Source organism: Manduca sexta, chromosome 23 (genome assembly GCF_014839805.1).
Source record: "Manduca sexta isolate Smith_Timp_Sample1 chromosome 23, JHU_Msex_v1.0, whole genome shotgun sequence".
Taxonomy (NCBI): domain Eukaryota; kingdom Metazoa; phylum Arthropoda; class Insecta; order Lepidoptera; family Sphingidae; genus Manduca; species Manduca sexta.
The window spans coordinates 14787828-14814584 of NC_051137.1; the positions used below are offsets into that span (position 1 = coordinate 14787828).

The following is a 26757-nucleotide window of genomic DNA, read 5'->3' on the forward strand; positions in this document are numbered from 1 at the left end:
TCTTTCCTAGATGTGGTGATCTGAAGGTAGTTTGGAAAAGGTTTCCAAAGTACAACACTTGATTGTTTTATTAACAAAATAGATGCTAATAATTTTATGCCGCGTTCCGGGATCAGCCTGTGTAAATCCAGTTCCAACAGACCGGCATAATTGTGTCGACTGTTGCAGCGTAATCATCTCTAATGAGTCGGCATTTTATTGGACCCCACATCATTAACCATCAGGTGATTTTTATTATGATTTGAAAAAAAAATGCGTCGAAACAGAAATTGACAAAAATCCACTTAGCGTAGTGTTAATTAGTATCAAAATTGTTTGCAACATTTAGCTTTAGACAAAGCGCCCGCAAACATCTACGGTACTATAGGAATCATACACATAAAGCTTTTAAGGTAGGACCAGGTTCTATTCTTGGAGTAATTCGTTTTTATTACATTTCGGCTTAAAAACACAGCAGGGATAAACTGGCTTCACGAAAACTGTACAAAATTATTTAAAACATTTGTTTTAAACTGTTAATCGATCATTTCGAAGAATATATTTTATCCAGGCCTGTTTAAATTTCCCAAAACTTAATAAACAGTTTGAAACAGTTAACACATAGATCTTTCAATAAGCCGGAATCGACAGAACGGTTCAGTATGAAACTTCTCACAATCAAATAGGAAGGGAATAATTTTAATTGGCACACAATAAAATATTGTTGTTAGCACGTCCGTTGAGCGCGCCGTATCGATTACACGACGCTAGTGCGGGGCTTATTCGATTGTTAGTGTTGGGCTAATATCGATTAATGGACTGTTGAATGTTTGAGTGATTAATTTGTATGTATTATCTTTTTTATAGTGTTTATTAATATTTTAACTTTTTAGCTTAGTGGTTGCTTCTATGTGTTGGGAATCGGAAGATCCCTTGTTCGAATTCCAGGACAGGCAATATTGTGTGGGTTTTTATAAGGCTATACTCAGACTAGGTCCTTTAGATGGGGTTGAAATTATGCTAACTGGCGATCGTAAAAATTAAGTCAAATCCTATTTGCAACATGCTTGCAAGTATAGCACAGATCCCAAATTAGAGCGAGACAGGGTAATTGTAAGCAATGAAACTATACATTATAATATTTAATTAATTATAACGGCAGCCTTCTAGGATAAAATATCAAATTAAATGTTCCAATTGTTACAGGTAAGAAAATCCTGTTAGATCATCACTACATATTATAACATTGAATATTAATAGAACTAACAAAAAATCGTAGTATGTTATTGCACTACAACAAAAAAATGGCCCTTTTAACCTTACATCGATCAGACTACCTAATTACAAATAGTAGGTAAACCATACATATTGAGTACTAACTGATTCTACGCAAGTCTGTATTCCGGGAACGCCCGGGAGCGATAGCGAACTATTATTTCCCCAACTTATGCCTACCCACATTAAGGTCCTTTTCCTTAAAGAAAAAAAAAATGTTAGTTTATTTATTGCACTCTTAATAAAACACGTGAACAAATTAAAGCATAATTTATTTATTTTTTACTTTTAAACTTATTTTAGCGTTAAAAGGTGTTTGAGAATTGCTTTATTAGCTGACAAAAACATAACCGGTTTTCTAGTTTATTAAGAGGCAAGATGGCGGGTTTTGACTTACAGCTGATCGAGTAAATTTGTGTTTTAACTAACCATAGCTTTGCGAAAATTTTATAACTAAGACTGAAAATGTTTAAATTAAAAAAAAAATACTTCACACTATTTCTAACTTCATTTAAATACTTGATACTTAGGCTGCACTCACACGATCAAATAAACCTTATGCTGTGTACTGCGACGCCAATTGTTTTGTAATGCAATTTATGGGTCATTTAAATTGTAACTATACAAATTAATTGAACATAAATCTTACAAATAACTTATTACACATTATTTAAGATTCATAACAAGTTACATAAAATCATTCGAAATATATCAATTTTATGTTCATATTAATATAAGTGTTTCGAAACTGATGTGAAGTAACATAGACTTATTCGTTCCGTTTATGTAATTTCAATGACTGCTGTTGTGGCGTTGTATTACGGTATAACTTATTACTGAGGTCTCAAGTTCGATTCCCGGGTCGGACAGTGTTATTAGGATTTTTACTCAGTATTAACCTCGGAGTATGAAATTTATGCCCGATATAGGGATAGGCTCGCCCTCCATCACATCATCAGACGGAATACACACGGCGAAAAGTTTGCATTAGTTCCTCTGCCTACCTAGGGATAAAATGCGGGTGTGTATGTAATTTCATAACTTAGTAATTAAGTATAAAGATCAAAAAATGATTTGAGGTATGTCTTTAAATATACAAGTAAAGCTAAACAGTTAGTATCCATAATAAAACCACGCAGTTTAAGAAAACTTCAATGAAACAATTCATGTCAACACGTCAAAAATAATAAATCAATAAAATATCCAATTAAAAGACCGCGTGCAACAAGATAGCCCAATGAGCTGGGAATTACTTCATTAGAAACTGCATTATCGATTGCTGTACGAAAAAAGACGAAGTTGTCACGTGAGCGTGCGCGCTGCCGATCGGCTGGCAGATTGCGCGGCGTCTCGGATTCGACCATAGCTTTCGTGACAATATAATTGTACGGGCTTCATTCCTCCTCCCTTAATTTATACCTAATAGTGAGATAATCTTATTTCTTTTGGACATGTCTCATTTACATTTTAAACTTTATCTTGATGTTGTAAGGGTATTTTATTGGATAATTCGCAGTTTCCAGTCATCCATGATTATTGGTTTTATGGAGTTTTTATGCTGTTAATTAAAAAAAAAGACTAAAGCCTAAATGATTTTGACTGAGTTATAAATTAAATTTATTAGTAGATAAGCTCAAGTATGTACTATATCCAAAAACGATCTAAACTGAACTTTAGTCAAATAATCATATGACAGGTTTTAAATAATTCGATCAACTCGTCAGCTAATGTCATCGCCTGTCACACTGACAGCAGCCAGCAATGGTTATTAAACCTGATGAATTGACGACACTGGTGGGTGGATAGGAACACAATAATGATATTGCGCCGAGATCGGTTGCGCGATAGCTCGCTGCAGACACATCGACTCTTGCGCAGCCTTAACGTTTATATTTCAGCGTGGTAGGCGTGAGTGTGCCGCGTGTAAACTTGGCACTTTTAATTGGCAAATGGTCGTGGTTTAGAAAATAAGGGAATTATTGAATCATTTTACAGTTTTTGAGTTTTGTTGGTTTAAATTGGGGTGGGTTTGGTATTTGCGGAATTTTTTTTACGCAAAATATAAATTCATACACACTGTACATATACCTTATTTTTATTATTAGTATTGATAATTAAAAACGTTTTATATCATTTAAAACACAGCTTATCAACAATTAATTATTTTAAAAATTATACGCATTAAAAAAATATTGATAAAATGCAAATCATGCGATTTTTTCTTACTCAATTTTATCACAAACACACACCCTAAATAAAATCCACACCCATAAACCATGGGCAAGAAACCATCGCATCCCCGCACTTCCTAGACGCTCGCGTGCCCAATAAATCCACTCTGGACTTGCGTACAAATTGGCGCTAGATGAAATCTGAACAAAGTGCCTCTCGTTGTCTGCGTCTCTCGCTTGTTAACGCTTTTGAGAGATCGCAGATTCCAATGTACACAGCCCACGTGCGTTTTCGGGTACAGTCATGGCTCTGTTTGTTAAAATAGAAATGTTCCACTAGATTTATTTCGTTGAAGAGCGAATGTTCTTCGTTTTTATGTTCGACTTTTGTTTGTTTGGTGTCAGCGTGGAATGTTTAACAATTCTAACATTATTGAAGAAAACATAGCATGTTAAGCATGCCTAGAGTAAAAAAGCACAGATAGATTAGTTGGGTTTGAAAGGGACTGCCGAGACGATTGTCTGCAGGTTCAAATCCCAAGGGCACACACCTCTGAATTATATAAAATTATGTCTGTATTCTTTGTGAACTATGCCTTGCTTTAACGGTGAAGGAAAACAACGTGAGGAAACCTGCACATCTGAGAAGTTCTCTACAGGAATTTCGAAGGTGTGTGAAGTCTATCAATCCGCACTGGGCCAGCGTGGTGGACTAAGGCCTAATCCCTCTCAGTAGTAGAGGAGGCCCGTGCCCAGCAGTGGGGCAGTATATAATACAGCATTATTATTATAAGAGTAAATATTTATTAAGAACTGTATACCCGGTGACAAAAGAATTACCAGCGCTTTGTAACAGCCAGCTGGCTGTTATGACACTAATGTATAAATTCTCTAATTTAATCACAACCTCGGAGATATGATGGGTGCATTATATGTATTCTTTGTTAAACTTAAATAGACAAACACTATATCAACTCTACGCCCTAACCGTCAAAAAATAACGTCCAATCCAGCCTGACAGACTGATTCCCCATTTAACAACCGTTTGCAAACGATAAGGTCGCGCGGCGCTTCCGTGGCGACTGATAACGTACGCGAATGTATCGTGTGCCCTTAATTAAAACTAAATTATCAGCCAGCGATAAAAATGCAACATTCCACTATCTGTTTTAAAGGTCGGTTAGTATTCGAATTCTGTGGGGTTGTCGTTTGACGCTATTGTAAGTTTTAGTTTTAATATATCCATATATATATATATCCCTTGGTCACGCCATCACGCGTGAATGGATGGACCGATTTCGCAATTTTTTTGTTGTTGTGTTTGTTATTGTCAGGAGAAGGTTCTTATGAAAGAAAAAAATAAAAAAATTGCGCGGAAAATTAAAAGTTTTAAGAAAACTTGACGAAAATATTAATTTTATATAACTGTAAATTGTTTGAAATAACTCAGCGATTGACAGAATGCGCGCTGCAAATTCATACTTAAGACGGGACAACGTCTGTCGGGTCAGCTAGTTATATTAATAATACATAATTATTATTTTTAAATAATTTATATCTAGATAGATATTGACATGAAATACATGTTTCGTTGAGAATATTTCATCGATGTATAATAAGATATTTTAGCATGAGTTATTATCAAGATAAATTAAAAAGCATGCTGCCAAAGGATATTATCAGATCACTGTGACGTCATAGTGCAGAAAAAACGTAATCAAAAATTTACTGTACTCATGGAGAGTAAGTCAAGACTGTTAAATATACACAGAAATATTTTCAATCTATTTGAATTATAAAACACTTCTATCCTATGCCATTACGTCAAGTATAAAAATGTCCAGTCAATACATAGACACTGTCTTTCAAACGAGAATACACAGCTTACACAATACTTGGCAGTTAAAAATATTGTAGTGGTAACCAAAACTGAGAGCATACGAGAGACCATGATATGAAAAGTCTGCAGAGGCGGCCTTAGTTGGAGGCGAACTGGGAAACCGCTCGGGGCCTTGCATGGTTACCTTGACGGACCTTTGTCTTACGATCTTACCGACGAAACTGTTAAAAGCCAACTTTTTTTTCAACAACTCCGCTCGGGGTCTTGCGTCGTTTATGGCCGGCACTTTCTTTGGCTACATCTCCCTTAACACTACATTCTTTTTCAAATCTGAAATTAAGTAACCTAAGCATAGATTATTTTAAGTATTACAGTCACCATAATCAGAAGAATTCTTATAATTGTAGTCTACCTATATAATATTGTATACATCCCTTAAATTTTAATGTTTCAGGGCACATAGGGGCCAGCGTTATCGCGACATCGGCCGATAGCGCCCGTATGCGGTGCTTAGATAAAAACCATTATTGTATGTAGGTTAGCTGAATTGTTGGTTGTTAAAAAATCATGCGTTGATGAATTGGTGGTTTTTAAAACCGGTATGGGTTCGATTTTCGCCAGAATTTTATAAGATTTTTTTGCAAATAGATATGATGTTGGTTTTATTTTATAATTGTGTATGTTTTTATTTTCCACATTTCATTGAACCATTTATTATGTACATGTAGTCCATAATATCTCCTACGGCGGTCGCAAAAATTATGCCGGCCTGTCTTAAAAATCCGACTTTCCGCTCTCGCTACAATTAAATTTTTTACCCCTATCTACCCTTCAAAAGCACGTATCCATCATAAAATCTACAAATAAACATTCACCCCACGTAAATCTATTATAAAAGTCATTAAAATTAGATCCTTGCAGCCGATTACGGACAAAAAAGCCTTTTTGAAAAGATACAGGCGTGCAGCCGGGGCGGTTATCACACCGATCGTATCGCGGGCCGCATCGCGATCCGACATTGGCCGATAACACCCCCCCACCCTCTACGGGGTTTGAATGCTCTTGGACCGTCGAGTTTGATGTTTGAGATGGTGCATGAGTTCGTTTTTTGAATGGAAAATGACGAATAACGGCTAAAAATGTCACAAAAAGTATTGTAAAAAAATCAATAAAAATATTTTGTTATATTACGAATTGTTTTATTTTTTGTTGAATGACGAGACGAGCTTGCCTGATGGTAAGCGATACGGCCGCCCATAAACAGTAGAAACTCCATCCAACACCTTGAATTACAAAGTATTGCTTCTTATTTCACTGCGCTCGCCATTTTGAGATATGAGATGTTAAGTCTTATTATGTCTTGTAGTTACACTGGCTACAATGTCCTTAAAACAGGAATACAAGTGACTACACACTACTGCTTGACAGAAATAGACATTGCGGTGGTACCTACCCAGGACTCTTACCTATGAGAGAAGTGACTACACACTGCTGCTTGGCGGCAATAATAGACATTGCAGACCCAGGCGGAATCTAACCTATAAGAGAAGAGACCTTACCACCACTGGTATAACGCAGTTATACAATTATTTTTCAGCATAATTTAAAAATTAGAAGCAGTTACCACTAACAAGCTAACCCAAGCCAGTATAAACTATTCTCGTTAAATCTTAGATAATGCGATAATTTAGACTGGCCGGTAATTATTAACACCTATCACACCGAAGCGAGCGTTCGGTTCTAGCTATCGCGATGCGGCCGCCGCATTTCTTATCGCGCGCCCGCTCTCCATCTCAGATTACGATCCTGAAGTGGAATGTTGGCCCGAGCGTGACGGTGTGATGGGAGGAATGATTTCGTTGTATGAAAATATGTTCGTGGAATTTTTAGTTCGGTGTGTTGCGAGAATTTGGGCTTGATTTTTGGTTTGGACAATTTTAATGTTTTCGGGAATTGGTGAGGTATGTTTGGATGAAAGTAAAGTTGCTAATGTAATCTATGTTGCTTTATAGAATATTTTGTAATAAGCAATTACTTTTTACTTTCTACAAAATGTTAAAACAAAGATACATTAGTAGCTGACTGTACATACTATAATATATTAGGTACATATTTTTCATTATTGTCAATAACTTGTCCTATAATATACAAGGAAAATCTAATTATAGCATTAAAACTCTAACAAGATCGAAACATTATCTGGTGCCGTACCTCTACGCGTATTTTGAAAGCCATATCATCACTTGATCCGTGACGGCGCAGGCATCGAACCGGCGACCTTTCGCAGCCCCGCCCCGCGCCGATCTCGAATCAATTAGAGTGCGCGTGAGTGGACCGTCCCACCGCGCGTGAATCGACGCGAACCGCGCCACAATACGACATACGACTAGCGTGGGTGCGATAATAATTTAGAAATAGGTTTTAGTAAGTAGTAAATGCTGGCCAAATGAAAGGATTATAAAGGAAAAGAATAGGAATGAGAGAAGAAGGGGTGGTTGAAATCTTGAAATGTCAAACACCACACAAAAACAGCCTGGCAAACTTCCCTGGTTTTTGGCAAGACAATGGGAAGCACCAGACTATTCCCTAATTAAGCCTGACTTTTCATGGGTCAATAAAGACATATTTATAGATTTAATGTAGCATATAATCATATTACATTTAATATTTTAGATTTAGTGTTCAAAACTAGGAGGGAGTTTAGGTAACATAACCTTAACGTATTTCTCAGTTTTACTTATTGTATTATGAAGTATTTGATGATGTCAACACGTTATGGTAATTCCCTGTTGATGGTATCTCTCATGGTGACTAAAGTCGTTATCATTTTGCACAGGACTTCATGGGGATTTTTCCGAGGGACTGAAGCACTCACTTCTGTAATATCCTCATTGAGGTGATAACCTCTGCATTGGGTTTTGAGTCAGCTATGAAGCAAGATGCTACAGGTCCAAATTCCCCATAAAATGAAGTAGTCAGTAGTCTAATACACAAAAGTTTTAGAAATCAAGGCTATAAAGTAATTTCCTCATGCCAGCAGCACAAGATTTGTTAGTAGCTAATATTTTTCTTTTTATGGTCACGCCAAAGTGACCCCACTTCACCCGATGATAAGTGACATGGGGCCCGAATAGAGTGTCGACTGATGAGAGACAATTATCCCTCGCCAGTCGACATAATTATGCCGGCCTACTCGAAACCGAATGTACAGAGACTGATATCGGAATGCTACGTATATGGGTCACTTTAGCGGATTTTAAACTTTGTGTACAGTAGTCATTATCCGGGCGGATACAAATATACTAAGTAATAAATTCCATTAAAATATTTTATACAAGTTTATTTTGACATTGCGTTATCAATGAAAGCATACACATATCTTTTTGAAAACACTATACAAGTTATTCTAACCGTAGATGTAAAATAAAAAAGTATAAATTTAGAACTAAATAAATATTCATATGAATTAATTATAATTAATTTTAAGGCCACTACTATAACATGTTTTTATAATATTCTCAGAAACACACTATATTCGCACTAAACTAAACAAAATTATAAAAAAAAAACAGAAAACAAAAACTGGATTTTTTTTCGAAAAAAAAATCATTAAAGAATATTGTCACATAGCAGAGGTAAAGACAAGTAGTTTCATTTAGTAACGCAATATCAAAATGACCCACTGCTGGACAAGACTTCTACACTTGCTTAAGATAAAAACCCGCACGCATGTTTAGCGAGTATCATACGGACGAGTGCTATCAGGCAGATGAATGATAACCGCACCGCGTACCGTATTTCGACACTTCGTAACATATCCGAGGTTTAGACAGGCAAATGAGATGTACAAGTATGCGGTATTTGTGGGTCAGTTTAGATCTAAGTATCTGACTTGTCTAAGGTTTTATTTCTGCTTCAGTTATAAAACTACTAAGGATTATTAGTATTAACAATGCTTTATTCATCACGTAGGCGTAAGTTGCACTTATGATACGTCTAAACAATGTATAGGAATAATTATTTCTAAACAACATGTTAAATTAGGGATATAATTTATATTTAAAACAAAGTAACCAGCTCGGGCTGGCAAATAGAGGGAAATAAAAGGATAACGCGTCGCGATCCTCACCGGCGAGAACATGAGCCCTAACCTAGCTAACCTACCAGCCTTTCACTAGCTACCAAAGTGATGACTACATGTATTAGATCTCATATTAGATCTAGATGTTTGTGTGGGTAATCTCTATTTCTATTGGATATGAATGTATTTTTGTCGCTTGATATTGTAGTGGAATTATCAATCAGAATAGGAGAATTACCTTGTAATGGTTTAGACTGAGGAGCATTTGTTTGGTTTTCAGAAGGTGTGGTAATATTGGGATTGTTTAGAGCTAGGGATGACGCTAGCAGAGGTATTTTTTTTAATTTTGTCATCAAATAAGACTTTTTATTCTACAGTTCTTAGCTTTTTGAACTTGCTGCCAGCCCTGCATTAATTGCAGCAAAATATATTTGCGTCATGTACATACTTAGTATTATTATTTATATTACAATTATTCATTAATATATTACCTACTGTTAATTACCTCTTCATGATATAATTTGTGTTTTGATATTTCCCCGTGCTCATACATATTCAATGAAATAATTTGTTTCATTTTTAACAAACAAATGACTCAAATTTGATAATGATTGACGCACTTACTTTATAAATAGGTTGTAATCAATTTATTTTATTCCGTAACTACAATAGGGGATTCTTCGTGTTTCATTTCTGATTTTATTTGTATAAGTCGCTGAAAAAAAATTCAAATACTGGCAGCAGAAGAGTGAACGCATAATACGCATAATATCGCTGTCTTCCTCGCACGCTCGACCGTTAATTGCGTTGACGTCACGGGTTATTGTCTTTTTCTTTCATTTCATTATGTGCATTCGTCAGACTTATATAAAAACATCTATTTACCTTTTTAACACTTCAGCCATGTTGTTTATATTATAAAACAATGTCCCCTCGCTGTGTCTGTCTTTTTCAACGCGTTAAACTCAAACACCATCGAACGGACTTTCATACAGTTTTCGCCAATGGACGGAGTTATTCAGAAGGAAAGAATAAGTATAATTGATCAATGTTATGTACCATGGAAAAAAAGTTTGGCAAATATACTCTGCTACTCATGTGAAGCTGAGGCGTGTCGCTAGGTTTTCGCTGTTTGCCATATTTACCTTTTATATTGCTTACTAGCTATGCCCGCTGCTTTTCCCGTGTAGAAATCAATGTGTCACTAAGTTTCCCGCGTAAATCCCGACGCACGAGATTTTTTACAACCACGCCACTTAATCAACAGGAATCTTTATATTGCAATCAATTTACATAAAACCGTAATGCACTATTAACCTAAACCTTCAAGAATTGCTCTATCTTTTTGTAAAAATCCGTTCAGTAAATTTTGAGAAAATCGATGACATACAGACAAACAGGTTTTGGGTACTTTGTTTTATAATATGTATACATAATGTTTGTTATAGTTATACTACACAGGTCGTCATACTTCACGGCACGGCGCGCACAAAAAATCCGGCAGATCGCGATAGCGCGGCGCGCGGAGATCCAGAGATAAGAGGTTCGATCCCGGCCGCGATCCACAGCTCCGATAACAATATTTCACTAAAATGTTAGTTTGTTAGACAATAGGGGAATATGTTATTTCTTAATAAAGGAAGTTGTTTATTAAATAGAAGTATTTATGTTTATAAACTAACGTATTTGCGCCATTGGATTCTCAATTTAAGAAAGCCAGGCGAAATGTAAGATGCTAATAATATGTTTCTGATTTTTGTACGAGCAGTGAACTCAAGCATTATTGTGTCCGTCAGTGGCGAAATATTTTTTATTATTCCAATCATCATGTACCTTACGAAGTGTCGTCAACCCAAATTCCACCAATCATTCCTTTTAAGGATAAACATAACATCGAGACCCAATTAATGTTATAATTAAATACACATTATATTTTAATTCAACCGATTTTATCTTCAAGTTGAAATCAAACAACCTTAACATAAAAAAAGCGTAAAAAGGCGGGCTTTTAAAAACGATAAAATAAGTAGGTATATTGTTAATTAAAAATAAAATGGCGTCAGGCGGAAATTATCGCAAAGGAAGTATAACGTACATCCACCGAAATGATAAGGAGATTGGTTTTATATCGGTTGACATATAATTGTAATATAAAATGCTGTTAGAATTTTCTGGTAGCCTCCATCTTGGTTCTATTATTAAATCTGAATATCTTTTAGTAATTTTATGATACACATATTGTTTTTGTTTTCTATAAAAATTAAAGCACAAAAATTACGTCTTATTGATAATTTACTTAAGATAACTTTTAAAGACTCCAGAATGAAACCTAAGAATCATTGGACAATATTAAATAATTATTTAAGAGGTCTAAACTTAACCCAACCTAGAACATTTATGTAAGTCATTCTAAGGCGTAATACTTCCATCTTTTGTTCGTATCTGGAATGTGAGAAAAATCTGACATTCATCTTCACTTTGTGTGAAGGTTTTAATTGTACTATCACAATATCTTACCCTATACTGCCAACTCAGCGTAAAATATAATGCTTTTTATTACTAAATTAATTTAATTCTATATTTGAATTTTGTAATTTTTTATGCAATCTACCTTAAAATGCCTAGTTACAACACTGGCTACATCCTTAACATGGAAACATAGTCCGGTGCACACTGAATGCCTAAAACATGGCTGTATAAAAAAAAAAAACACTTTCCACTTGTCAAATTTAAAACTGGCTGGAAATCAACTTTGAAAAGAGAATACAAATGTCAAACCTCCCCCCGCGTTGACACAAACGCAAACACACACAAGTAAACAGCAGTTGATAATGAACGTGAAATCTCGGCGGAGATAACGTACCCTCCCCCCTCCACGCCGCTGCCCCCCACGTTATCAGTCGGATCGGGAGCCGGTCGGCCGTCCCCATTCACTCGGGCTCGCGTCACGTTTATCATATATAATTGAGTATTTTTTACTGACAACATTGTACGAAGTAGACAATCGTGTTATGGTAAAAAACACAAAAAAACACCTGATTGAAATTAACATATACATATTCATTACGATAAGAAGTTTTAAATGTATATTTTCTAAAAAACATAACAACAAAAATACTTAAAAAAACCCGCTGTCAATTTGCGCGGCAAATGATTGTAAATACTCGAAATGAATCGTAAATACATCTGTATAACTGTAAAGTGATATAACAGATAACATATCACTTAGTTTACCGTTTCATGTTACATATTTTTGTACGTTATCAACACAAATATTGAATCTCTACGAACGACACTGTTATCGACCGTTATCATGATAAAATCTTCTGGGCTTTCTTTAACATGCAATCAATATAAACTTTGGCCTACGTTCGTATACGTAAACTGTAAAATACAGTTTTATGCATATGCATACGGGATTTCTTTGACGAGGGAATATTCCCTCCCGAGAAATCCCGAGCAAGAACTGTAATGGGGGCTACATACTAAAATACACTGGCTACAAAATGATGTTATCGTCATTTTGTAGCCAGTGTAATTACTGGATATAATAAGACTTAACATCTCATGTCTCAGGATGGCAAGCGCAGTAAAATACCAAAAAATACTTTGTAATTCAAGGGGTTGGATCGTATTTCTACTGTTTATAGGCGATCGTATCACTTATCACCAGGCGAATGGCAAGCTCGTCTCGTCATTCAAAGCAATAAAAAAGCGATATTAGTACATATATGTAAAAACAAATGTAAAAAATTGGTCCTTCAAACCAGATTGAACTTCATAAGCGGATTATAACCATAACAACGAATGCCATACCACCTGCAATTTGATCTATAAGTCCTTAAACTAATCAAGCTGTCAATTAAAAATGTGATCTGTAGCGTGGAACGTAGATTTGAAAATTCATAGTTACTGGATCATGGTCAACATTTTCACGAACAAATTCCAGGAAAGATAGATTATATTCCATGATAATCGTAGTTAAATTTACAACATTATCCCCAATACGGATAGAGGATAAAGTTACAATTCGTTTTATAAACGATGAAGACCTTGTTATCTTATAAAGGCACAGTTCAAATCAGGCTTAGGTTACCTAGACCTTTATTAAATACCTGTTTTCTCGCAACCCAACACGATAGAACTTTGATACAGTGTTAGCGGGAAAATAATACTGTTTTTACACATGCCGTTATTTTGACATAACATAGATTGAATTTGTAGTAATTATTATAGGAATTGTAAACCTACCACTTTTGTGGAAGTCGGGTAAATATTCTCATTTTCATTTCAGAATTTATACAGTAGGACAAACATTATGATCCATATTAAAAAGTTTGAATATCAAATGAAAGTCACATTTGAATACCGAACGCCGTTGGTATTTTGACAGCAGCTGTCAATGTCAAACGCAGTATAGCGGGCTCTGTAGGCTGCCATGCCCGTATCACATTACGTGATCGAATGAGACGCGCATGCGCAACGTATCATTCAGACGTTAAAAACTGAGATGTTAATAGAAAAAAGTATTTAGTGGTCTACACCTGTTTAATCAAGACGAAAGCGGCAATAAAATGTCGGTCATTATCATTGTCAATGTTAATTACTCAAAACTCACCAATAAAGCTCCATTTCATATCATAGCACGGAAGAACCTATGCTGCAGACAAATTTTCTCTATTTTCAACCATAATGCAGAAATGCAAAATGCTGAGGTATGTCTAGAAAATTAGATCGAAGATTTTCATCAACTTTATGCCAGCAATTCGGCGCAGGACATTGACGGATACTTCTGCCTCAAATGGCCCTGGAATCCGCTGAATCAGCATTAGGTAAATTAGAGATATACCAACTCTTATCAATAAAGAGCCCTTATAGAGATATACAAATACCTACGTATTTTATCTAGATAATTCCAGATAGCAAATCGTTGATTTATTTACTGTCCAAGATAAAATATCTAGATGATAATAAAAGCCCTGTATTTACATCAGTCTCAGATATAACCGGGGATACTTAACGATGCTCTTATCGCGAATACTGAGAATTCTTATTTATTTATTGATAATTACATTTACCGGTTGGTACCGATGAGGCGGTAAAGAGGGGTATTTCCAATGTTAACTGTTACTGGAAAAGCGACGCTAAGACGGAGCGCTAAGTTGGAGGTTTCTTTAAACATTTCTAAGGTTGTCTATTGATAGTTAATTATTACCTAATACCTAAAAGAAAACTTCACGAAGGAAGAATTTTGAAGGAAGAAAATATGAGTGGTTCGGGTCAGCGCTGATGCAAAGCTACCTTTTTCAATTGTAGAAGGAGACTGGGCTTTTCTCTGGAAAAGCACAGTCTCCCTTCAGTTCGGCTCTGGCTGAGGTTATGCAATATACTGTAGTCCTGTATAACAGGTATACTGTCTTGTTTAGACTGGTTTCTAATGAGTCGTAATGTCGAATAAGAAAGAAATTTATCTACATAAAGTAAAAGTTTTGCTGGTGTAGTAATCTGTAATAGTGCTGGAAGCAGAAGAAATAAACTCTACTTAGAAATTTAGACACAAGAGAAATCACTTCTCTTCTCACAATCACCTTTCTTCTCAAAGATGCCTACGTCAGCTACCTAAAATAGTTGTTTGATTGATTTTAAGTGGAGGTCTATCTGAATACTGCTTAAAAACAATAATCTTTGAACATGGCTAATAAAACCACGATTGAAGAAGGCGTTTTTATTGTTAAACGGAAATTACTATCTAACAATCACTTATTTTCAAGTGAAAAATATGTTTTAACCAAAGATTATTGTTTTAAATAAAAATAATTACATACGGACATCTTTAGGGTCATGACCCCTTTGCTACTTATCCGCATTTGCTAACTCAAACATTTAATTACTTTTCCACGTATTTCTCTTAGATAAGTATTCATCTACATAATTCCGTTAAATGAAATCAGGAAATGCGATGTGTGTCATGGAATTTGCATTGACAGGATGTAACAGTATTTTGATCTTGCGAAAACCATATTATATTAAAATTACACTATTTTTTCAGATTTTATCGCGGTTATGACTTCAAGATACGGTGAGCTCATTCTGCGTAGATCGGACCACCAACAGCTAAAAAAATTAAAAAGTTGTATAATTGTAAAATGTAGGTAGTTATTGTAACTTTGACTTTGCGGATGAACAACACCTCAGTCCCCCCCGTGACCATGAAGGCTGCAAAGTCTTCGAAACGTCGGGAGAAAACTAAAATTATTAAAACCGCGATAGAATCCGAAAAGTAGTTTAATTTTAATGTGTAACATTCGCGTAAATATAAGAAATCATTAAACATATTATACTTATTGAACATTTATAAATATTTCTTATCAGGATTAATTTCAAGTGCATTTGGTTTAGTGGTAGAACGTTGTGACTGGTTGGTCCTGGCTTCAAATCTTAGATGTATATCTTCATATTGAGATCAAAGTAAGTGAATTATGAAAATTATAATATTATATACAAGTCTATTGTAACAAAAGTATGTAATGGTTTTAAGTAGTATTGATTGAAAATAAAAATATAATATAGGTAGGTATCATAAATAAGTAAAGAAAAAACTTTGTATTATTTTTTAAGCACATTGCGCATGCGCGTGCAATGTCAGAATTGGCATGATAAAAGTTCGTATAGAAAGGTGCAGAAAAATGATACCCATGTATAACACATGTTACAGATATATTAAATTATACTTATGGTCGAATTTCCATTACAGGACGACCCCTAGTAACATAGAATCTAAAGTAGTTTGTTTACTTAACAATTTCAAGATGTATAGAAAATTCAGCCTTAACACTCAGACATAAGGAACATTTTGATGTAGATGTATGCACACATCCCCACCTACAATAAATAAAAATACATACGACTTTAAACCTTATTCCAATCAATAAACGATAGATGCAATATATTGGTTGACTAGATAGACCTAAAATATATTACCCCCTTCTCCCCAACTTTCCTTAATAAAAATTAATTAGTACAACATTTGCGTAGAAGATCGTGATTCCAAATAATACATAACTATTGGTTATTTTATAAAAATATATGATAATAAGTAAAAATATATAAATTGTTTTCCTTCTGACATAATTCCCCCATCTTCCTCTCGTCTCTCCGGAAATGTAACACACAGCATTGCCATGAATAAAACAATTTTTACACTAAAATTAACTTCTTTATTGCTTCTTAAATCTAAACTTAACTTTATGTTAATAAGTATGTTTAAAAAAAATACAAAAATTATGTTTTCCACTACAAATATAAAGCAAGTAATTATATTGTAATTAGAATAATTTTAAGTGTATTGTTTGTTTATCAGAAAAAGGTATTATAAGTAGACGAAGCAAATTAACCCAATTCATTTTTTTATGTCTTAACAAGGTTTACATTGTGTAAAATAATAACAAATTTTCACCAAAGTCTGTAGTCCAATATCATTCATTTTAAAATCGTTTTATTGCTTATTTTCTACAAACAATTGCATCATAAATAACGCTATATTTTGTAACCAAAACAGATTTTATAAACGTCAACATATTTGAATTTTTCACTTTCGCGGGTGTAGACATAAGTAATCCAAACAGCAGATAAACAACTCACCGATTGTTTTGACGCCGGCAGCGCCGCCTGGCGGCATGCGCACCGCACTGCCGCACGCCGTCTCCAACTCCTTAAGGTACTTCAGCCACAATAACATCACTTCCATGAACACAAGCGTATTATACAACACGAACGTTCAATCCAACCGTCATTCTTTTGCCGAGCAAAGTAAGTGACTGGGCCGGCCGACGGGCGCCCCACTACTACAGAGTACACGACTCCGCTGCGCACACAGCCACCCGCCGATCCCTTATCAACTTGGTTTAACTAGCAATGGCTGCCCTGATGGTATCAGCGGAGCTCGCGGTAACGTTGCATTGAAAGATAGCGTCGCAGATCATATCGTTGTTTGAATAAACTTGTATAAAATGTCAAATAAAAAAAGCTGCACGCCATAAAACGTGGTATCTTTGGCCGGGCGATTTTTGATAGTGACCCCGTTTGAGTTTGTTGTGCGGAAGGTCGTTTCGAATTTATATTTTTAGAGTTTTTTTATTTATGGTTGAGAGGAAAATTTGGATTGTATGCTCCGTGGCACCGTAATTTTGTAATATTATTTTATTTTTAAATTAAATTTACATTCTTATGATCAGACAGTATATTCATATATTTATAAAGTAAGTACAAGTAACATAAATTAGTTTACTATAATTGCGTCCAACTAAAGAAATCCCTGCGTATATTTAAATATTTATATTAAGTCGATATGATAAGATCTTTCACCAATCAGGGTAACAAATCTCCTTTCCGTTTCCGGTGCATCGTTGCAGAACGCGTTACCTTCTCTCTAAAGACGCAGGCTCACAATACTTACTTACCTTTAATTTTAAATAGCAGCATTTATTCTTTCCTGACTGAAACACTTAACTTCTTTTGAAACCCTATGGAAAGTGAGAGTCAGTGTCACGAATCATAAATTATATATGATGGATGTATATTGCAGAGTTAGAGAACTGCTTAGCAACAAAAGACCTTACGTAGATGTAAATAAAACCGCCTAGAAACAATTTAATAGCAAAAACATACAAGGATAATTGAAGTGATAACAGACGAATCCTACAAATTAGCATTGAGGAAGAGGTCACAGATCCCAATAAAAACGATGATACGATTAGTCAAAGGCTGGAAGTAATGAAATGTTGAGTGAAAGAGGTCCTCGTATGACCAGCATTCTCCATCTGATCATGATTATCGTTATAATGAAAAAAATAGCTCTAGTAGTGCCTTTGAATTTTAAATGGTTTAGTTAAAGATCTATCCCCTTATTCATAGACGTTTTTTATCTAAGGACGGAGCATTGCTGTGATAACAAGTCTGTTTCTCAGTGCTGATGGCATGGTAACCTTTGCAGTGCGTAGACATAGGGCCTTTGTGATTGGCTAATATTGTGATACAACTTGAATCTATTTGACTGTCTGATAAGCAAGCCTGAGAAACAGACTTGTTATCACAGCAATGCTCCGTCCTTAGATAAATAACGTCTATGAATAGGGGGCTAGATTTTACTAAAGAAATGCAAAACCTTTGGAAAACATGCGACAAATATAAATTCATTGAAGCTTTTATCTAAATTACAAAACAGGCTGTTAATGCTCTCGCGGATTACGTCAAAGCGGCTGAACACATTTCGATGCAGTTGTCAATTTTATGATAAGCGACACTAACCATATCGCTATCAGAGCTATAACCACTAATAACATTTCTTTTTAAATTAAACTTGTTTTGAATCTTCATGCTTTTGTTATTAAGGTAGAATTTCATGTTCTAAAAGAGAAGTATCATAGGAAGGGAATGAAGTATGCAATTTGAAATCAATACGGGTACACTAGCTTTATAGCTTAAATTTAGTCCATACGTACCATCTCATGTCTTACGATGACGAGCGCAGTGGAATACCAAACAATACTTTGTAATTCAAGGTGTTGGATGGTGTTTCTACGGTTGATGGGCGGTCGTATCGCTTACCATCAGGCGAACGACAACCTCGTCTTTTCATTCAAATAAAAAAAAGTTCTAGATGCTTCGTTACAATAATTAGCAAAGAAACATCAGCCAATGATAACTTGAATAATGCAAAATAATGTAAACTGGATGATGTTCAAAAACGAAATACAAATTCTAACAATTGTGTACACAAACCGTTCTTGGCTGTTGCGTCTGCAGATGTATCTGAGATATGCACTTACCTGCAATCAGAAAACAAACATAAATTAACATGTTTTATGCATATAATTCCAGTCTATGATTTTGATTCGATGTGATCTAGCACGTCTTCGTTAATCGTTAAAGAAGTCGATACCATTGTGTTCTCACTTCTGCTATCATGGTAGTATGCAACTTCTCTTGGATTTGAAAACCTTTAATTGCTATAAGAGATATTCTATCACAGCATGATGGTCAACATCATCGTTATAGCTTCTCTTAGAAATTTAAGTATATTTTAACATTTATCTGAAGTACGTTTATCTTGGTTATGAGGGTAAATTTAAAAGGCCATAAGGCTCCATTTTAAATCTGGGAATTTGTTACTCCGACCGCTTCGGTGACGTTTACGACACGATTGCAGTGCTGAGGTGTCGTGTTCGATTCCCGGGTTCAGCAGTAATTTTGATTTTTTCTACTAAGTATCAGTCCGGAGTTTGTAATTCGTGCCCGATATAGCGACAGACTCGCACCCTATCATAGCATTAGACGGAATACACATGGAAAGTGATTGCACCTGTTGCGCAGGCTTACCCCTTCGAAGAAAGACGTGTATCTGTTTGCATTTGTTCACATTTAGAGAAAAAGCCAGTCGAAAATCTTACATGCCTATTGAGCTAATCGACGCTAGGATTGAGGTAAAAATTAGACATAAAATCAGTGATAGACAAAAACGTTATCTGTTTTAAATATTATAAACTATTATACACTTATCTCTGCTCTACTAGCAAAAATAAAACGAATACATTCAAAACTACTTACAATAACACAACTTATTATAAAAAGTACAAAAATTCCAGACATATTAAATATTATTCATATTTTGTTTAGATTATTTAAACTTGTTGTATAACCTTTGAAACACGAAGGGCATGAAACTTGTTCTTAGTTCTATATCTTTGTGCCAGGTATCTTTGTTGTGGATCGAAATATATTTTATATCTCATTAGATATATTCAGCATTTATCTAAAGTAACCAGTTATTCGCTTACAGTTTCACATTGCGAGTGATATTGTGTTTTTCTTCAGCATCAGCCCGGAGTTTGGAATTTGTGCCCGATATGGGTTTTATTTTTTCGAATGAGTTCACAATAGGTATTTAAATTACTCACTTAAAACAATTGTAATGGTCTAAGTGACTTTAAATAATGTCAGAGGGAGGCGAAGTCCGATTATCTAGATTGATTGCCCCATATCATGGGACAGAATACACACTGCGGAAAGTGGGTGCGCAAGCTGCACCTCAGCCTATCCCTTCGGGGTTTAAAGGCGTGAATATATGTGTTATTACATATTGTATTTTGTTTTAATCGGCAGACTTCTGCTTAAGGATAATTTCTCTTAATATCTCTGGAGTACCTAAATGTCTGACGTTGAAAGATTTATAGAAAAACGAAAACATTTTTGACATCGTTACTCTTAAGAGGTATTTTTCTTCTTCGACAAAATTTCTAGTTATAAAAAATATATGACGGTACATACATACAAAACCTCTCCTTTTAAGTTACAAAAAGGACCTAAAACAATAACAAACACTGAACTCCAGGGGTGTAGACGAAACAAAGTGAGTGAGCGCAAGTGCGCACTTAACAACGGTTGAGATTCGGTGGTGATCGTCTGATAGCAGCCAAGGTTGTGATCCACGAGATACCGGGCAGGTGCTTGTACAGGGCTCGAGAAATTAGGGTTGTCATTTACGGGATTTAAAAATGGAATGTCTGGAATTCATTTCTTATAAGGCTGGAGTAAGGGTGATACTTCCTAAATAGTGAAGGAAGCTTGATCCCAGCAGTGGGACTCTATAATATTGACTGGTATTATAAAATTCCGAAGTAATATGAAAATGTCGGAATACACTATACTTTCTAAGAGATCTTGTACTAATAAAGAATCTTTATAGTGACCCAAAGAAGGTAACATTTATGATCTCAATACACCACAATACTCTTTTTGCCAATTCTATTTGCGAAAACCGAATCTACTTACTCTATTTCGTCAGACTAATAACAAGTAAACTACATACCTAAGGATTATCAATATTAATAAATGTTAATTCTTTATTCACAAGCATAATATTTGCCCAAAGGTAGGATAGTTATATAATATAGCATTCAAACTAAATTATTAACTTATATAGGTATAAATTATATGCTTAGATGAGTATCTTAATTGATTAAATCTGTTATTATTATCTAAAAAATTACATCGAAATAATAATTACCTAATTATAGTAAAACTATGCATGTCTTTTCTATGATGTGGCATTTGGACATCGCGTTTATAAATGAAACCGCAAACTAATCTTCTGCAAAATAACAATTTACAATAAGTAACTCTAACCGTGGATGTAAAATAAAAAGTGTGTTTTGAACAAAATTAATATCAATAACAAAAAAAAATATTGTACACGCTCCAATGCCGCCCTACTCTAAGAGAATTAATTGCAGCCGTTACATCACACTTTCATTCAAAAATAAACTCACGCACTCTACATATTCATATTCCAAAATAATAAAAAACAGTAAATTAAAACTGAGACTTTTGGTGACAATATTCTTTATTTATGGATAATTTTTGACACACTGTTATCAAAGTTACAAACCAGTATGTGCTTTCTTTAATAACTCAATGTCGAAATGTCCCTGTACAAATATAAAAACAATTCAACCTTTTTAAATAATCCGGAAAGCGTGCGAAGTGCGTAAATTTAAAAAGCATTGATAAAATTATGAGTTTCAACGTTTTTACTAACTAAAGACTAATAATTATTGGGCAAGTTAGTCACCTAGTATTACAGTCTTATGCCCATATACACTATTTAATCTAACTGAATAATAAAGTATATCGCATAATCGTAGTTATTTGTGTAAGCCACAACGATCAATGCCGAATACAATAAATCAGGCAAAGATAGACAAAACATTACCTCGGACGGACACAAGTATTTAGTATATTTTTTTTATTTAAGGATCGCCAACATGACATACAATAAAATTTGCAATGAGTGTATCAGTTAATAATAGTCTTAATTTAAATGTTGTTACAATTTATAGGCCACCACGGCATGCACACGAAGAAGAATAAATGTTACATAGAGTTGAAAATTACTAAGAATGTTTTTTTTTTGTTATTTCTAGAATATCCCGGTACGTTGGCAGCCCTGCGCGATCTCCGCCGTGATTGCCGGCAATCTCGGCCGCATCGCCAGTGTGCAACACTCATTTACATAAAAACTATTATTTTTTCGTACGTTTGCTTATCTTTTATCATCGATTAACTTTTTTTCGCTACTAAGTGTACATTCCGCTTAATAACTTTTGTATTGCGTTTTGCAGAGATATTTCGCGTGATGAGCAATTGAGTTTTTTGCGAACAAAATATTTTTATTCTTTGATTATGCATAGTCAATGAGCCTATTAGCAAATAACTCATTTCAGTCTTGATGCTTTATCAATTAAATGTGTTTGATTTATGATGCGTATAATGATAAGATATTTTATAAATTAATGCGGATTGGATTAGTGGGGTTGACGTCAAACAAACAGCCAGATTTTAAATTAAATCAAACTGTTTTTGAAACATGCTTGCTTGTATTGTAGTGGCCTTATATTAAAGCAATTGGATTTTAACTTACAGACCTAGCCGCGGGTAAAAGATAGTATATCGTAGTATATTGGTTGACTGCTTCGGTGGCTTAGTCCTACGTGGTACAAGTACGATTATCGCGCTTGGGTCTTGACTTCGAATCCCGGATGAGCCAAAAATAATTATGGCTGGGTTTTCCCATCTTAAAGTTACTCAGTCGCAGCTAAGAGACGGGAAATTGGCGGTGTGATACCCTAGTGCTGCGGAAAGCACGTAAAGCCGTTGGTCTTGCGCCTGATCTCTCTTCGGTCATGTCGAATTGCCGTCTCACCGAACTATGAGAGTAAAGGAACTGAGAGTGCACCTGTGTATTGCGCACACACTTATGCACTATTTCTCCGGTGTACGTGGCTGAACTTTGTTAAGATTGGCCACCATGGCCGAAATTTAGTTAGAAAAGATTATTGCATGGCCGCCGCCAAGTTTATTATTAGGGAGGTGCATCCGCAAACACACTATAGTAGGTACATAAATAACATCAATAAAATTATTTTTTGTTCAAATGAAAATCGCACGGGTATTTGTATATTATGCTAAACCATAAAAAAACCTTTGTGGTCGACATTTCCCATTGTAATTCAGTTATTTTTATTGTGATTTGTTCCGGAAAGTTGCATCCCCTTGTACCTCCCTCATGGCGCCCATGGATTATTGTACATACATAGATACATACATACATAACATCACGCTATTGTACCGGACATGCAATACAACTACGCCACCGAGGCAGCAATGGATTATTGTAGTACATGTTAATGACGTTCCATTACATAGTAAAACCATTCTTATTTATATAGGGCACATTAACAGATTAACACTATAACCTCCATATGATATTCAAGATGATTTTAAGTTAGTTATCATTTGAAACACTCTGGGGCCGACAAACGGGAGCCGGTCGGAACAGTCCGCCATACTATCTAGCCACTTACCGATATGAGTACTTCAGTTTCATAAAAGAAATCCCTGTTTTGTGGACGCCATAGAGTGTGCAGGGCAGATGGGGCTGTTCTCTGTTGGAACACTTGGATGTATCTTAATTTTTAATGGTTACTTCGGTTTGATACCATGTTTTTACTATAAATTTTATCGCTAATTTAAAATGTCCATAGTTATAAAATTAATTTTAATAGTTGTTTAAAAATAATAATTATTGTTTAGACGTATCATAAGTGCAACTTTGTTCGCCTACGTGATAAATAAAGTATTTTTTTTTAATACTATGTACATTTTTCGCGAGCATCAGTCTGGATAAAGGTATATGCCTAGGTACAACGTCTATATCCGTCACTAAGCAACATTATTATCAGTGTAATTGGTCATTGAATCCAGTGCATACCCACGCAGTGATTTGTAATTCAAAATTCAAGACGGTGTTATTATATTGGTGATCATGTGACTTATCTTAAGGCGAGTTGCTATTTCAGCAATATTATTTTTGTAACTTTGAATACTGAACTGAAGGCATTAAATACCTTCACGGACGTATCGTTGGGGAAGGTGCAATATCGCGTAACTAACATTAGTAAATACTACGTAAGCGAGGAAAAAAGCGAAAGTAGGAATGATACTAAACTTATGATAGGTTATATTAAACTTTACCAATCCTGACTAACTCGGTGGCGTACTTGTTAAGCATATGCGGTACGAGTACTACTAACGCGCTGAGATCATGAGTTCGAATCTCGGGTTGGGCAAAAATTATGACTAGATTTTTCTTGGAAATTCCGCTAGGATGCATTCATTTATTAAAGCTATTTTGCAGAATTGTCCTACCCCGCCAATGTCTATCCACCTGATAGAATGATATAACTACTAACAAAATTAAATATTTTAATTATATTATCTAGAAGGATCATAAGGATGTAAGTAACACGGTTTAATACTTAATTAATAATTAAAACTGGCCTTGTAACCTCAGTTATCTGTTTATCGTGGTTTAGTAATTTGGGAGTTATTTATTATTTCTATTTTGTTATCAGATCGCCGGCGGATTGTATTACTCGTAATGGCAGGTACTTCGTGGTATATATAAAGGTTTTTAGAATTTTAACAAATGTTTATAATAAATTCTAAAGTACGCTAGATTTGGGTAAAAGCTGTATTTCTGAAGGTGTTGACAAAACCAATGCGTTCACTATTCCTCGAGGTTATTTAATCCTTTTAGTATCAAAAGTCGTTCCAAATATCTCTTTTATATCCTTGAAAACGATAAATATTAACCGTCGTTTAGTAGATTCTATTCCTCGACTTCAAAATTAAGCATAAAATGAAATGCTTCATTTCAGACCTTTTTCTGTTGTCATGACTATTCGTTTATTAATTACCTATGTAATTAATAAGCCGTAGATTTTTTGTTATTATTTTTTATTATAATAATAAGCAGGTTTCACAAAAATAGTATTAAAAAGGAGTTACAATAAATTTTTGTTGTTCATACACTTTTGCTAGAAATAAAAAGTATGCAAAATCTCGTGTCTTGCCAATACACATAAGTTCAGTACAGTATACGAGGTAAGTAACAACATATCTTATTTTCTTACCCATAAAGTCTTTGAAGAAGAAGCAATGAATTCATTTCAAAGAAGTCATTGTCCTCTCCTTCTTGTTGCTAAACACCATGCTTTGCACTTGATTTCAGTCATGAATTTTATGTGGTCCACATCATTGTTGGACCACATAGCTACCTACGACATCGAGACGAATATTTTACTTATTTCCTGTTTACACATTCTATTGAGGAAACATCTTAGAGAACCTTAATGTTTTTAATTGTTTTACTTAATTCACAAAGGGTATTAAGGAATTATATAAATACAGCATGCTTAGGATAGAGTTAGTAGCATTTTAGGAGTGAATTTATCAAGCCGGTATATCGCCAGGACGGCAAATATTCTCAAATCTTGTTTGTTACTATCAGAACGTGCCAATTTGGTTTAAATATGGTTTTGTAGCTTCTTGAATCATTCTTAAAAAGAAAGGTTTATCGCAAGTTATGCAGAAGGTTTTAAAACCCGCCATAGTTACCTAAGTAAATGTGTCGCGTTCCGAAATCAGCTTTTGTATATCCGGTTCCAACAGGCCGACATGTGTCGACTGCCGAGTGGTAATCAGCTTGCCGTGCTCGCGGCATAATTTAGTCGACTGTCGAGGGGTAGTCATTTTGTCGTGTTGGAAAAAATCTCACGTTTATTTAGATGTTTGAGACTAGGCATAAACGGAGCCATTAAAGATTCTCGTAGGTATAATACAGTGCGTAACCCGCCTGTCCTGTCTATCTATCACTCACTGGCCGTCGATATGGTCACACGCTGGCGCCGCATCCCATCCGCGCTGATAACAACATGTATAAATCAGACGAGCGCGTACCGTGCATTGATAACGCGTCGCCGGACTGATAAAAGAATTAATCAGCAACATTCCTCACATAGTCTTAATGGATTTTGAAAAAATTACTCCTGCTCTAGTGTTATCTTTGGAAAGGTGCTGCGAGACAGAAAAGCCGTATTCTTAAGGTAAAAGTTAAAATCAAGTTCTCTGTATCCTTAAAGCTGTTAATTTTAGCTTTGAAATTGATATTTTTTGCGGTGTTTTTTTATAATTGTAGCTTTAAAATTCGTTTTTGTGGTTTTTTTTTATATTTTATTTTTCTCCCGATGTTGCGAAGACTGCAGCCTTCGTGGTCACGGGGCGAACTGAGGTGTTGGTCATCCGAAAAGTCAAAGTTATCTACCTACATGTTACAGTTATACAAATTTTGTTTTATTTTCGATGTCTAACATTCGCGAAAATTTTTGATCTAGTTGGAAAAGATTTTCAATCATTTATTTCAGTTAGTAGATAAAATGAAAGCCATAAGTGTAGACAATACAAGTTATAGTTTGGGAAGAGTAAAGTTACCTTTGCTCTTCCCAACTCTCTTA

At 35.0% G+C, this 26757-nt stretch overlaps 1 protein-coding gene across 4 annotated transcripts in view; it reads right to left on the reverse strand.

Moving 5' to 3' along the window:
* LOC115445980 (zinc finger protein ush) overlaps positions 1-26757 on the reverse strand; it is a 220512-nt gene that overhangs the window by 88403 nt on the left and 105352 nt on the right. For 2 of the 4 annotated variants that reach the window (XM_030172516.2, XM_037442064.1), the window contains exon 1: positions 16988-17214. The exons of 1 other annotated variant lie outside the window; for it this stretch is intronic. In XM_030172516.2, coding sequence (XP_030028376.1) covers positions 16988-17093 — 106 coding nt within the window. In that variant the 5' untranslated portion in view covers positions 17094-17214. Of the gene's footprint in view, positions 1-16987; positions 17215-26757 lie in introns of those variants that run through there. One more of the 4 variants, XM_030172510.2, reaches the window with a different exon arrangement.